This window comes from Saccostrea cucullata, unplaced genomic scaffold (genome assembly GCF_032062105.1).
Source record: "Saccostrea cucullata isolate Sc308-1 unplaced genomic scaffold, CSIRO_AGI_Scuc_v1 ctg453, whole genome shotgun sequence".
Taxonomy (NCBI): domain Eukaryota; kingdom Metazoa; phylum Mollusca; class Bivalvia; order Ostreida; family Ostreidae; genus Saccostrea; species Saccostrea cuccullata.
Genome location: NW_026921068.1, coordinates 128,512 through 141,334, shown reverse-complemented (window position 1 = coordinate 141,334; position 12,823 = coordinate 128,512). Strand labels below are relative to the sequence as shown.

Genomic DNA, 12,823 nt, shown 5'->3' with positions numbered 1-12,823 from the left:
TGCATGAAAATTTCTTACCAGTGTTAAAAGTAAATGGGGTGCACTGTGTCTGTCTCCAAAAGTCAAAGCTTACACCTGCAAAATAAAATCGAGATCTATTGTAAACTAGAGTGCAAGGATGATGAAGCAGACTTAGACTTAAAGTCAAACAAAATACTCATGAAATCTGTTTTACTTAATCTTTGTTTCTTAAAAAGTGACCAGAAAAAAAGAATATTATCACTATCTATATTGGTCATTCAGAAGGCTGCATCAGATTTATTTTAAATATCCAAAATATTTTCACCCAATTTTTTTTGAAAAATTACCTGAGACATCGTCTATATAACAGTGGTGTTATTTACCTGGAGACCCCCAATACCCAAGATGTCAAAAATCTATGTATACGTAGCATTACACAGGAAGTCTGTGTTTGGTAATCAGGGTCAACATTACGTGTTTTGTGTCTGGTTTTGAGTGAAACTACGTAAATAATTATTTTAATATGAAATTTATTTGTAAACTTAACGCATTCATCGTAATCATGGTAATGTTTTGAAGGAAAAAAATAAGATACATGAATATCGTTTTAGAAAATGTTTTCCTCACATAAAAGAAAAAATCACGAGTAAAAAATACAAATTAATAATATTTATCCTTTTTAATCTCAAATAAAAGAAATCACTTGATTAAAAGAGTCTGAATATTGAAATAAAATAAATTATTAATCCACCTATCCATCGTGCATGTGAACATGCATTTACACAAATTTTTTTTTCCAATTTTTGATTTACATGTGTTAAAAAAATTTTATTGTTAGAAAGATTTCTTTTCACGATCACTATTAAAATATTTTCATTACGTATATATACAGACCACCAAATGTGGCATTTTCTGACATCAATTTCTGTACAATATCGTGCGGATTGTAGCCATAGTACAAAATAAACATCTTTTAAAAACTATGCTATGCCGTTTATTAGTGCTGAATATTTTTGTTATATCCCATTTCTTAAAAAATACTTTAAATCGTCAAATTGAAATGTGCCGGTTTCTTAATTTTTTTCAAATATAACGTGGACGATATAACACTTACAAGTAACAAACAGCAGTGAAGATAGAAAAGAAATATTTTATAATGTCAATGTTTTAATAATCTACTTTCAATTATTTTTTGAAATAAAATTCAAACATATGGCATCAATTTATTTATAACGAGTCTTATTTCTATCGTACAATAAAGATCATCATATTAAGAGGTAAATACAGTGACCTCATCTAGTTTTCTTCTATTCTTCTTTTTTTTTTTTGCATTAGATTTATTTTAAATAGCCAAAATATCTGAAACCATTGGTTTAATTTTCCTCAATTTGACAAATTTTAATCTGGGGTCCAATTCAATTATTCTGTAGTTTTTTTTTTGTAAAAATTGAATTATACATTTTAAAAAAGCATATTTACTTATGAATATTAAATTCCCAGGCTAGATGAGTTCTATTTCTACATCAAAGAATTGTTTTTTTTTCTTATACATGTATGTAAATTTTTTCTAAGTCTTGGAAATATTCCAAATGCTGAAACACAACAACTAAAGGTTGTTAAGAAAGTTCGTTCCACATTTTTCTTTTCTTTTCGAAAAGAAATGCGATGAGAAGATATTTACAATTTGTGATATTTCATGTTTACAGAGTTCATTCTTGCTACTGGTAAGGTTTTGAATGTCTTTTGTAGAATTAATAAGGGTAGAGCAGGTATTAAATCATAAAATTGGATGTTTAAAACCATTTTATTTTGGTCTATAAATTTTTACGTTTCAAAATTTTGCGAATGACCACTGCTTTGTTTACATTTTCTTATTGGTAATTTATTTTTAATATTTTTGCGAATGCAATGAACTCGCAAATTTGCAAAAATTATTCAAAAATTTCCAGTTTAGGTTTTTATATTAAGTAAAAATCCTTTCAAATACTATATATTTAAAAAATATTTGACAAACCTATGAATATTAAATTCATCAACTTGTCTGATGCAAGATAAGCTATGAATAAACAATAGAATATTATCCTTTTTTCACTCAAAATGACTAGCATTTTTATCATTAAGGTTCTTTAAAGATGTTATATATATTTTCATGTATATAATTCCCTGTTAAATTTTTAAATCTAAAGAACACTCTTTTGATTTTGTGAGAATTAAAATTAATCTCTTTAAAGCATTGCTTTGAAACACATTATGAACTTAGATGGAAAATCCATCTATCACTGACCTGTAAATGGTACAGTGTCATTAGGAGCACAAGTCTGATATCCTAATGCTAAATTCTGGAACACATTAATATCCAGACTGCATGAAGACTGTTCAAAACACAGTTTTATTGTCCCATCCACGGTGAACTTCTTCTTTGAACTTTGATGAGTCACGTGGTACCTAAAGTGCAAAGATTTGACAAGATTTGATAGAATTTATCTCTAATAATACTGGCATATAAATTTACTTACATACATGTACATGTATTATGTCTGGATCAAAGTTAAGTGTTCTATGAAAAAGATTATGCTTACATCAATGATGCATGATTGACGAATACAAATGTATATATATTTTAACTGATTTTTTAATCCTAGAGAATTAAGATTCCATTAAAAATCAACTAAAGCAGAATAAAAGTAAAAATATCTTTTATACAATAAATAAATCAAAATCTTACCCCCATCGTATCACTCCATGGAGAGATATTTGCTCATTTTGGGCTAAAAAAAATCAAATGAAAATTTTTGAAAAATACAAGCTTTTTAAAATTTATAGATAAATAAAATGTAAGCATTTTATTGAAAGTTACTTACACCATGCATATTCAAAGAGACCGTAAGTATTTCTAAGATTATCAATGGCTCCCTCCATCTGATAGTTACAGGTGTCCATGTTGAGTTCCAGTTTGGCGTGATGTCTGACCTGCGGGATGTACACACAGCAGTGCACCCTATCACAGCTGGAGGGGATGTGACATCTCACTTTATCTGTGTCCGTTATATTGGTCACTGTATCATTAGGGAAGCTAGTGCATTCTGGAATTACACAAAAGAACTGACATGAACAAGTTTCTATTCAATACACATTCCTACATCCCTATATCCAATATTCTATAGAATTACAGCTAAATCTGTCAAAAAATAAGCTTTTCTGGGGGCAATATGAATCAATTCTACCATTGTTCCAGCCATAGTCATTGGCTGCTCCAAATATGGAATCCTCCAGAGAGCACCTGTCTGGATTAGATAAGAAATGATCCAGACCCAGCTCCACCATCAGCTCATTGGACTGGACAGCTGTTATGTTTTCTTCTCCAGCTATAGATCTCTCTGACATCCAACTAGCCAAGGAAAATGCTGCAAAACAAAGTTATAAACATTTTTACTCATAAAGAAAGTAAGATATATTGCTTGTTAAGCTATTCAATTTTTTTTGGGGGGGGGGGGGGGTTAAAAAATAAAAAGATATATATGTGATTTGGGGAGCATATTCGACCTTACTTTTTTCATTTTTGTTAATTTTCGTTGTTTTGGAAATGATGGTCCAGAAATATAAAATGTTACATCCATATCAAATGTTTGAATTCTTGATCCACGAAATCAAATCCCCACGAACCAAGAGATTTTCCTCAAACCACGTAAATTTGGCCCCATAAAAATATGTGATTTTACAGTATAGTCCTAACTGGCAATTAAATTTCAATTTCATATTTATAACAATCACAAGTCAATAGTTATGAAATGCTTACAGGTGTTTAAGAAACCATCATTGTATGTGCATTGTGTGATATCAAATGAAGTCTGGTTGAAGATGACAAAAGTTTCATCACATCCTGAAGCTTCATAGCAGGCTGATACAGACAAGTCAAAGTAGTACTTCCTCTCCACAACGTTTCTTGTGATGGTGTACCTAAAAGACAACCACATCTTAAATTTCTGATGTTCAAGCTTTTGAAAATAAGATGCTGTTATATTATAGTGCTAAAATGGAGAACATTGCAAACTGTACTTACACTACTTCAAAAACACCTTTCAATGACATTCTATGTTCCCTCCCTGAAAAGAGTTGATTTAACATGAGACTTAAATATCAAAATGAGGATAGCAGAGTATGTGTTCATTACAACATCCAAAATTTTTTCCTTATTTTAAAACTTCAGACTTAAGTATATTTGGAATGATTTATGGAATACAGAATACATGCACACAATTACTGTAAATATTAAACAACTAAAGTAAGATGAAGATTTTACAGTGATTTCACTTACCATAGTCAAAGGTATGTAGGTATACTGATACAGGTATTCGTTCTATAGAGAGATCCAGATAGTTGGCGCACTCATGGAAGTCTACTGACACTTCTATGGGCCGTTTATTGAGTTTAGAGATTTCCATACAGCACGTGGCTGCAGAGCAGGAAGAGGGGTTATAGCAGGTGATGCCAGCAGGTAGTACAGGCAAGTTAGGCCCTGAGGCGCAAGCTGAACAAAAATTGCATACTAGATAAGAAGCAAAATCTACATAATGTCAAAATATAGAATAGTAAATGAATTAAAATATTTTTTAAATAGATTTGTAATGCTAATAGTCTTACATGATATCCATCCATCAACTTTTGTGCCTGTGTAGATTAGATCTGAGGCTTGATTACATGGTGTATCCTTCATCATGTTAGCTATACCTCGCTCCTCTAGGAACAGGTTCTGGAGATAGGATGGGAGAGGACTTGTGCTTCCATTTACTTTCATTGTCATCTCCAGCCAATTACTCAGCGAGAAGCCTGGATGGAAATTGTACTTTTCATTCCAGTTACATTAAATAATTTTTTTTACACAACTCAGACTTCTTATCTTAACCACACCAGAGGGAAAACAAATAAGCTACCTTGAAGATTTGTGCTCCAATCACATGTTGGTTTAGGCAGGTGAGCATTACTGAGAACAGAGGCCACAATGACACAAGTTCCATTGCTCTCAAAGCACACACTGATATCAAGATCCACAGCATACAAATTCTTTGTAGTCAAGTCTTTGATGTTCAAACTGAAATAGACAGCATTTGACAGTCATTACAAATATGGTTCTAATCTGTTTAGATGTCAAATACAAGTACCTTTACATGTAAAAAGTTACACTACTCACTTCATTCTCAGCATGCCAACCAAGCTGTATTCTGATGTGCTTCCTGAAGATAGATGCAAGAATATGAAATAAATGCTATTAATAATCTCAAAGTTTCTGAATATCATCATAACAAAAAGCACAATCTATACCTATAAATAAACCAAAATGATAAAAATATTCCTAACCAAAATTATAATTCAGCAGGTCCACTTTGATAGAAATCCTCTCCAGTGTTACGGTCATTATATGTGAGCAGGGGTCCAGTTTGACACTGGTCCTGAAGGTCCTACTGACCATGTCCACCCGTACACAGCAGTCCACTCCAGTACAGGCATAGTCCAGGTGACAGACCATGGGCTCAGAGGTCAAATTACTCAGAATCACGTTGGAAGGACACACTGGGGAAAAAACAATGGGTTCATGAAAACAATCATTTTCAACTGAAATTTTGCACTTTCAAACAATATGTGCTCCTCAAATGTGCTATTGAAAGATAACATTGATTAAAACTAATTTATATAAATATGCAGAAAATGAATGTATTAAATGAAGTACACTTTTGGAAATTTAAATAACTGATTGAGGGAGAGAACTAAAATATTTTGGTTAAACAGATCTGAACTATATTTGTTCAATAGAAAGGTGTTAAAAAAAACATAAAGCCTTTCACAGGGCTTCTTACACTTGGTCCACCCATTGGTAGGGCTGGCATAAATTCCAGAAGTGGCTGTTAAATCACAGGAGTCCTCCAGGAGGTATCGAGCGGCCTTCATCTCATTCATCAGCTCTGCTGACTGGTACTCCACCAGGGGGAAGGCGTAGTTATTATTGGCCAACCAAACAGAGGAAGAGAAGTCTGAAACAAATACAAAATAAAACATGAGTTAGGCCATAATAAATAAATTGCTAGATTCTCATCCGATTTTTTTTAAAAAATCAAGGCGGGTGGGGGGCTTTTATTTTATATTTTTTCAATTTGCAGATTTTTTATTGACCTGGTCAATCAGTGTAATTTTATCTACAATACTCGAATAAAAGGCATAGTAAAGGTTCAATTATCTCTTACTTCACATCATCACCAAACTTTTTCAACCAATAGCCCTTGTTTAAAATATATACGCATGTATTACAGCAATTACCATCTTTTCAGCTGTTAAAATCACGTCGACTTTCGCGGGATTTAAAACGAAAGTAGAATGGTAGATGAATACCGATCCCGATCAGAATTACGACGAAGAAAAACAGAAATAAAAAAAATTGAGGCGGGGGTATAAAATCGGGGCGGGGGGGGATGAGAATCTAGGAATATTTTTATTATGGCCTTAGAGCTAATTTAGCTAATATCAAATAAAATGAATGTAAAAATATCTGACAAATTGAAAATACAAGTGTATATGTAGAGAGAGAGTTTGTTTGGATTAAGAATTATTCCCCTTTGTACAGATTGCTGCTTACTAGAATTGACAAAGCCCTCATTCCAAGAACAAGGCTGTTTGGGTAGCATCATGTTTTCAAATATTGTGTGGTTAGCTTCACAACCAGAGCTCTCAGTACAGATACTTAATTTCACTGTCACCACAAACAATTTCTCATTGGGCAAGTCTCGGATATTATACCTGTGAACAAAGAGATCATTGCAGAGCAACATCAGTACATCATCAAAATAATTCAACTTTTAGAATTTTAAATTTTGATAATTAATGAATTCACTTACATCAACCTGAGTATCCCAGCCAAGTAAAACATTTCATCATTTCCTAAAAAAAAATTGAAAATACATTTTCTCTTCTAAATCTTACAACTTTTTATCATACATGAAAATTGCATAGTACATATTCCAAGCAACTGAGAACATACCAAATGTGTACTGATCAAGAGACTTGTTGAAACTGAACTTTTCTATTCCAATCCGTAACATGTATTTGCAGGGGTCAATTTCAACCTGAGCATTAAATGATGTATTGATAGCTGGAACATCTACACAACAGTGAACTGCTGTACACAAAGTAGGCAGGTAGCAGGTCATCAGGCTAGCTGTGCTGGACTCAAGGGCATTATCTGCCAGGTTCACACCAAGCTGGCATACTGAAATGTACAGGTGGTTAATTGAATTATCAGTATAATTCAAACAATACGGTACAATACATGGTACAATACATTGTAATATTAAAAAAATGAAATTGTAATATGATTTTAGCAATACATGTACAAGTACATAATTAAAGAAAATTTTATGATATATGTTTAAAAAATAAGTTTAATATGCTTTTCATTTGAATAAATGAAAGTAGAAATTTCACTCAAAAATCACCATCAGATGTATGAACTGTACTCACACTGTGGTGACAAGGAAGGATTCTGGTTGAATCCAGTGTCTACTCCATTCTTATCCGTGTTTGAGTACAGTCCACTCCCCCTTTTACACTGTGCCGAGTCCATATACTGAGCGACATCCAGCTCTTCTAATAACAGAACTTGAGCCCAGGAAGGAAGTGGGTCTGCTGCAGCTATACCCTTGCTGTCTTTCCAAGCAGTCAGTGAAAAGCCTGAAAAATAAAACATCTCCTTCAATTGTAATTCCTGTCATTAAAAATATATCTTTTACAGCACATAAGCTTTTATATGTCAAGTGTGTATTAATCTGACATGTACTGATAAAAAAGGTGGTCTTAAGCTAAAAACATCAAACAAAAAAAAATGTTGGCCTCAGATAAAACATGATATCAAAAACATGTAAGTTGTCAAACATCATATAGTACATGTAATACAGTTTATAAATAAAAGTAGCTACAGATAACATAGCAATTACTTCAGGTGGATATACCTGGATTGTCAGTAAATGGACAGAGCTTCTTGGGCAAGATGGTGTCTTTGAAAACAGTGACATTCTTGTAGCAATCACCAAATGATTCAAAACAAAAGTTTACATCTAGGTTTACAAGGAACTGTCGAGATCCATACAAGTCTTCTATGGTGAAACTGTTTTTGAAAAAAAAATAAGGAACAGTAAAGAGAAAATCATTATTAAGATGTTTAAAGACTTTTCTGCTTGAAAAGGATATACTTACTCCATTCTCACAACACCTGCTAACCAATGATGATCACGTTTTCCTGAAGAAAAAAAAATTCAAATTAATGAAAAAAATCTAAAATTTTGAAGAAATCAGTCTGTGCAAAATGAAACAATCTTTCCTGAAAACATGTGACAGAATACAAACCCCACTTATATTCTCTGAGAGATATCTCTCTGCTGAATTTCTCAATGCTGACTTTCATGATAAAGTTACATGGATCAATGTCTAAATAGGTGTTAAAGGATCGTTTGAGGAAGTCAATCTCAGTACAACACTCGGATGACGTACAATCCGCCTTCAGGTTACATAAACTCTGGGTAATACTTGGTTTTGACACAGTCTTTAGACAATCTATAATTTTAAATCATAAAGAAACTTAAATATGTGACAATTCATGAAGATTGACTGTTAAGCATTGTACTATAAAAGTCTCAATGAAAAAGATCCTATATCTCACCAATAGACTGCGTCCAGCCATTGACAGCTGAGGCTGATGTAGGGGTACACATGGTAGTCTGTAGGTACTGAGACACGGACATCTCATCCAGCAGCTGAGATAACTTGTGAGCCTGGTTAGACAGGGCTGTAGTGTCACTTAGACTGTTCTCAGCCAACCAATCAGTCAATGAGAAGTCTACAAATAACATCAACATATCTATTTTCACAAGAATTCATCTCTTTTTTTTTGCTTCCTAAGATACTGTTAATTTTGCTAAAATATTTTAAAGCTTGGGTATCCTTAGTAGTGTTTTCTTAAAGAAACAAGATAAATGTGGAATTACTAGTTGTAATGAAGCTCTGATCCCAGCTGCATAAGGCTTTTGGTATTATGCTTTTGTCCAGCACAGTAAATGTATCTACAGATAAGCACTGTGGATCGGTTGTTTGATAACAGTCCATTATCTGCATGGACACAAGGTATGCTCTGTCATAGGGCAAATCATCTATGGTGTACCTGTTAAAAAAATTGAGCAATATTTTTTGCCACTTCCTTAATGAACTAATTACCAGTTATAATAAATTTTTTTTTTTAATTTCCAAAGAAAATTATGATACACTGGAAAATCAAAAGCCGAAAGAAAACATTTATTCTTACTTCACTCTGTATATTCCTTGAAGCCTGAATTCTTGTTCAGTTCCTGAATTAAAAGAAATATTTTTACAATGAAACTTTATAACACACTGTATTCCTGCCAAAAGTAAGAGTAAAATGATAACTTGTTTTTCAGTTGAAGTTCAATATAAAGGAGCTTATTCTCACCCCATGGGAATCCCACAAGTGTGCGGTTGTAGAAAATCTTTTCTATCTGAATGCCTAGGCTACTTGTACAGTGATCAATGTTAAAGAAGACCTCAAAACTTCTCTGCAACTGAGAGGCATAAACACAACACTGTAGACCAGTGCAAGAGTCCTCTAAGTGACAGCTCAGGTCAGAGTTCAAGGATGGCAAGGTGACATTGGCACTGCAGGCTGGTGAGAAAAAAACACACCTTACAGCTGATGGGCTTTTGTCAAAATAGAATTTTTACGCCAAGTGTAATCCTATAATCTTTACATGCATGGACTGCTTTGTTTAGAATTTGTTTTACCTCTTGTCCAGCCATCTGTTGCCCCCGTATAGATCCCCATTGTCTTGTTACAGGTTGGCTCTCTGAGGTACCCAGATAGTCCAGTCTCCTCCAAAAGCTGTAGTAAGTAAACAGCTGGGATATCCCCAGATCCCAAACTTCTCTCCATTTTCCAAGTAAGAAGGGAAAAGTCTGAATAATCAAGGGCATATCTATGTATTTTAAAATAGAAATTCATCATGGCACTAAAAGAAAACCACAGCTCCAATTTTCAAGTAGTAAGACATTTTATTCAGGGCATGTTTAAAACTTACTGGCTATACGGTAGTTTGTAGACCAGTCGCAGACAGATTTAGGTAGGAGTGAATTGGTTAAGAGGACGTGGCTGACAGAACATTCCTGACTGGCCTCGTAACACTGACTTATGTTAGCACTCAGGAGATAGGCTCCCTCTCGGTACAAGTTCTCCACAACAAAACTGAAGCATAGGTTGAAATTTGCATGTAATGTCTCTTAACATTAAAAAGAACCTTTTATTAAATTTTTGTCATATGGATACTGAGTCAGTATTTCTTACCTGATGACATAAATTCCAAACAGATCCATCCTTTCCACTTTACCTAAAAAAATAAAACCAATTCTTTTTTTCATACATTTTGAAAAGTAAAGGATTCTTCATATCCAGAATATGAACATATTCTATGACATAAAACATATAATTTATGCATATTTTAGCTCTGAGAAATGAAGTACCCCAATTATAGTCAATGAGAGAGATGTCCACTGATCGTCTTTCGATCTGCACTTTGAGGTTGAAGTTACAGTTGTCCAGGTTTACCCTGACATCCACTGTCCTCTGAAGAACAAGGTCGTCCATACAACAGGTGAACTCTGTACAGCTGGAGGCCAGGTAACAGTTAATATTGTCTGCTGCTGTAAACTGGGTCATTCCAGACACCCTTCCACAAGCTACAGACAGAAATCAATGTCTTCACTGAAGAACTTATAAAAAAAACTAAAAAAAAAAAAAATGACATTCTGTATTTTATCTATTCACCAATTAATTTCCTTGCAGCAATCTCATTCATGTTGCATAACTTATATTCAGGAATTTTTTTTTTTTTTTTTTTTGCATTAAAGATTTATTTCAGTCTTCCTATCATTCTTGAAAACAATCTATTCCCTGAAAATTTCTTGATGTCATCCACATATCAAAAATATCATTCTTGCTTAATCTGAAAAAAGTTCTAGTTCTTTATCCTCCATTTTAATCTGTGATACCATCACTCCAGTAGAAGCTGTGTGGTAAATAGTTTCCGGACTGCCTGGAGCAGCTGGAGGAGGACAGGTACTCAGCTATCCCAAGATCCTCCTGTAGAAGGGCAACCTCAGCAGGGGTCATTGGGTCAGAGGTCACACTCATATTTGTCTTCCATGCAGACAAGGAGAAATCTGTCATGAATAATGCATAATATTAAATAAAATTTTTTAAACAAATTAAATATGCAAAAACATCTGGTACAATAAAAGAAATGATCAAGAGAATAGTTCAATCCACTGCTGAGAAAAACAATTTAACCATTAACTTTATTCTTGTACTGGAGATACATGCAGTGAACAGTAAACTGAACACTTACTGGTTTCAGTATATCCAGCATACAATTGACAAACTCTCTTTGGCAGTGCTACATGCTGTAAGACAACAGTGTCAAGCTCACAAGCTCCCGCTGTACTGAAGCAGAGGGCAATACTTAGGTCTACAAGGTACTTCCTATCTGTCTTCAAGTCATACACTGCATACCTGAAACAGAAAAAGCTTCTGTAAATCTGGTCCTGTGAAATGGAAGTATATGTAAGACTAAACATAAGCTTAATGTTAAGTATTCTTTGTTTGATCCAGAAGGCATTTTCAGATGAATGCTTAAGCATTATGGCACAGAAAACCAGAAGTCTCTGTCGAAACTGAAGCTCTACTGGTTTGTACTTATTGCAAAGGAAGAGAAAAGTACTTAAGCAGTTGCAATTTGAAACTTTACAACAGCAATAAATTGAATAATGATCCTTGATTATAAGTCTCCTATGTTCTTAGTGTAGTCTACTTGCATGCCACATTATATTAAAATCAGACTAAAACTGTATCACAGCATTTAGAGAGTATTTAACAGAAATTTCTATTTTTAATAACCACAGCAACACCTTTCATCGAAATCAAAAACCAATATATAGAATTATGTATCTTAGTGTATCTAATTGTGTGCCAATTATTTTTAAACAAATTATTAAAATTTGAAAGAATTTCATAGAAATTTCTATTTTTAGTAACAACGGCAACACCGTTTATCGAACTCAAAAACTGATAAACAGAATTATGTATCTTAGTGTAGCCTACTTGTGTGCCAAGTTATATTGAAATCGGACCAAAACTGTAGGAGGAGTAGTATTTTGAAAGAATTTCACAAAAATTTCTATTTTTAGTAACAACGGCAACACCGTTCATCGAAATCAAAAACCGATTCACAGAATTATGTATCTTAGTGTAGTATTTGTGTGCCAAGTAATATTGAAATCAGACCAAATCTGTAGGAGGAGTAGCATTTTGAAAGTATTTCACAGAATTTTCTATTTTTAGTCACCACAGCAACACCGTTCATCGAAATCAAAAACAGATACACAGAATTATGTATCTTAGTGTAGTCTACTTGTGTGCCAAGTTATATTGAAATCAGACCAAATCTGTAGGAGGAGTAGCATTTTGAAAGAATTTCACAAAAATTGCTATTTTTAGTAACCACGGCAACACCGTTCATTGAAATCAAAAACCGATACACAGAATTATGTATCTTAGTGTGGTCTACTTGTGTGCCAAGTTATATTGAAATCAAACCAAAACTGTAGGAGGAGTAGTATTTTAAAAAATTGTTTACAGACAGACGGACAGACAGACAGACGGACGGACGACAGACGCATTACTATCGCATAAGCTCTTCTGGTCTCTGACCAGTAGAGCTAACAAGTTATATTGAAATGGGACCAAAACTGTAGGAGGCGT

The 12,823-nt window shown here is 33.6% G+C and overlaps 1 protein-coding gene across 1 annotated transcript in view; it reads right to left on the bottom strand.

Annotated features, from left to right (window-relative positions):
- The window catches only part of LOC134259096 (uncharacterized), a 113,219-nt gene that overhangs the window by 34,378 nt on the left and 66,018 nt on the right, over nucleotides 1-12,823 (bottom strand). Inside the window, exons 117-146 of the mRNA XM_062741692.1 lie at nucleotides 11,412-11,575; nucleotides 11,056-11,226; nucleotides 10,528-10,743; nucleotides 10,352-10,394; nucleotides 10,089-10,252; nucleotides 9,796-9,966; nucleotides 9,467-9,676; nucleotides 9,302-9,344; nucleotides 8,988-9,160; nucleotides 8,663-8,839; nucleotides 8,350-8,556; nucleotides 8,200-8,242; nucleotides 7,956-8,110; nucleotides 7,468-7,677; nucleotides 6,989-7,216; nucleotides 6,846-6,888; nucleotides 6,587-6,747; nucleotides 5,814-5,987; nucleotides 5,317-5,529; nucleotides 5,150-5,192; nucleotides 4,893-5,050; nucleotides 4,603-4,788; nucleotides 4,277-4,489; nucleotides 4,022-4,064; nucleotides 3,758-3,918; nucleotides 3,186-3,365; nucleotides 2,823-3,044; nucleotides 2,687-2,729; nucleotides 2,246-2,406; nucleotides 19-75 (exon numbers count right to left, since the gene is read on the bottom strand). Of these exons, the coding sequence (XP_062597676.1) occupies nucleotides 19-75; nucleotides 2,246-2,406; nucleotides 2,687-2,729; nucleotides 2,823-3,044; nucleotides 3,186-3,365; nucleotides 3,758-3,918; nucleotides 4,022-4,064; nucleotides 4,277-4,489; nucleotides 4,603-4,788; nucleotides 4,893-5,050; nucleotides 5,150-5,192; nucleotides 5,317-5,529; nucleotides 5,814-5,987; nucleotides 6,587-6,747; nucleotides 6,846-6,888; nucleotides 6,989-7,216; nucleotides 7,468-7,677; nucleotides 7,956-8,110; nucleotides 8,200-8,242; nucleotides 8,350-8,556; nucleotides 8,663-8,839; nucleotides 8,988-9,160; nucleotides 9,302-9,344; nucleotides 9,467-9,676; nucleotides 9,796-9,966; nucleotides 10,089-10,252; nucleotides 10,352-10,394; nucleotides 10,528-10,743; nucleotides 11,056-11,226; nucleotides 11,412-11,575 (4,433 nt within the window). The remainder of the gene's footprint in view (nucleotides 1-18; nucleotides 76-2,245; nucleotides 2,407-2,686; nucleotides 2,730-2,822; nucleotides 3,045-3,185; nucleotides 3,366-3,757; nucleotides 3,919-4,021; nucleotides 4,065-4,276; nucleotides 4,490-4,602; nucleotides 4,789-4,892; nucleotides 5,051-5,149; nucleotides 5,193-5,316; nucleotides 5,530-5,813; nucleotides 5,988-6,586; nucleotides 6,748-6,845; nucleotides 6,889-6,988; nucleotides 7,217-7,467; nucleotides 7,678-7,955; nucleotides 8,111-8,199; nucleotides 8,243-8,349; nucleotides 8,557-8,662; nucleotides 8,840-8,987; nucleotides 9,161-9,301; nucleotides 9,345-9,466; nucleotides 9,677-9,795; nucleotides 9,967-10,088; nucleotides 10,253-10,351; nucleotides 10,395-10,527; nucleotides 10,744-11,055; nucleotides 11,227-11,411; nucleotides 11,576-12,823) is intronic.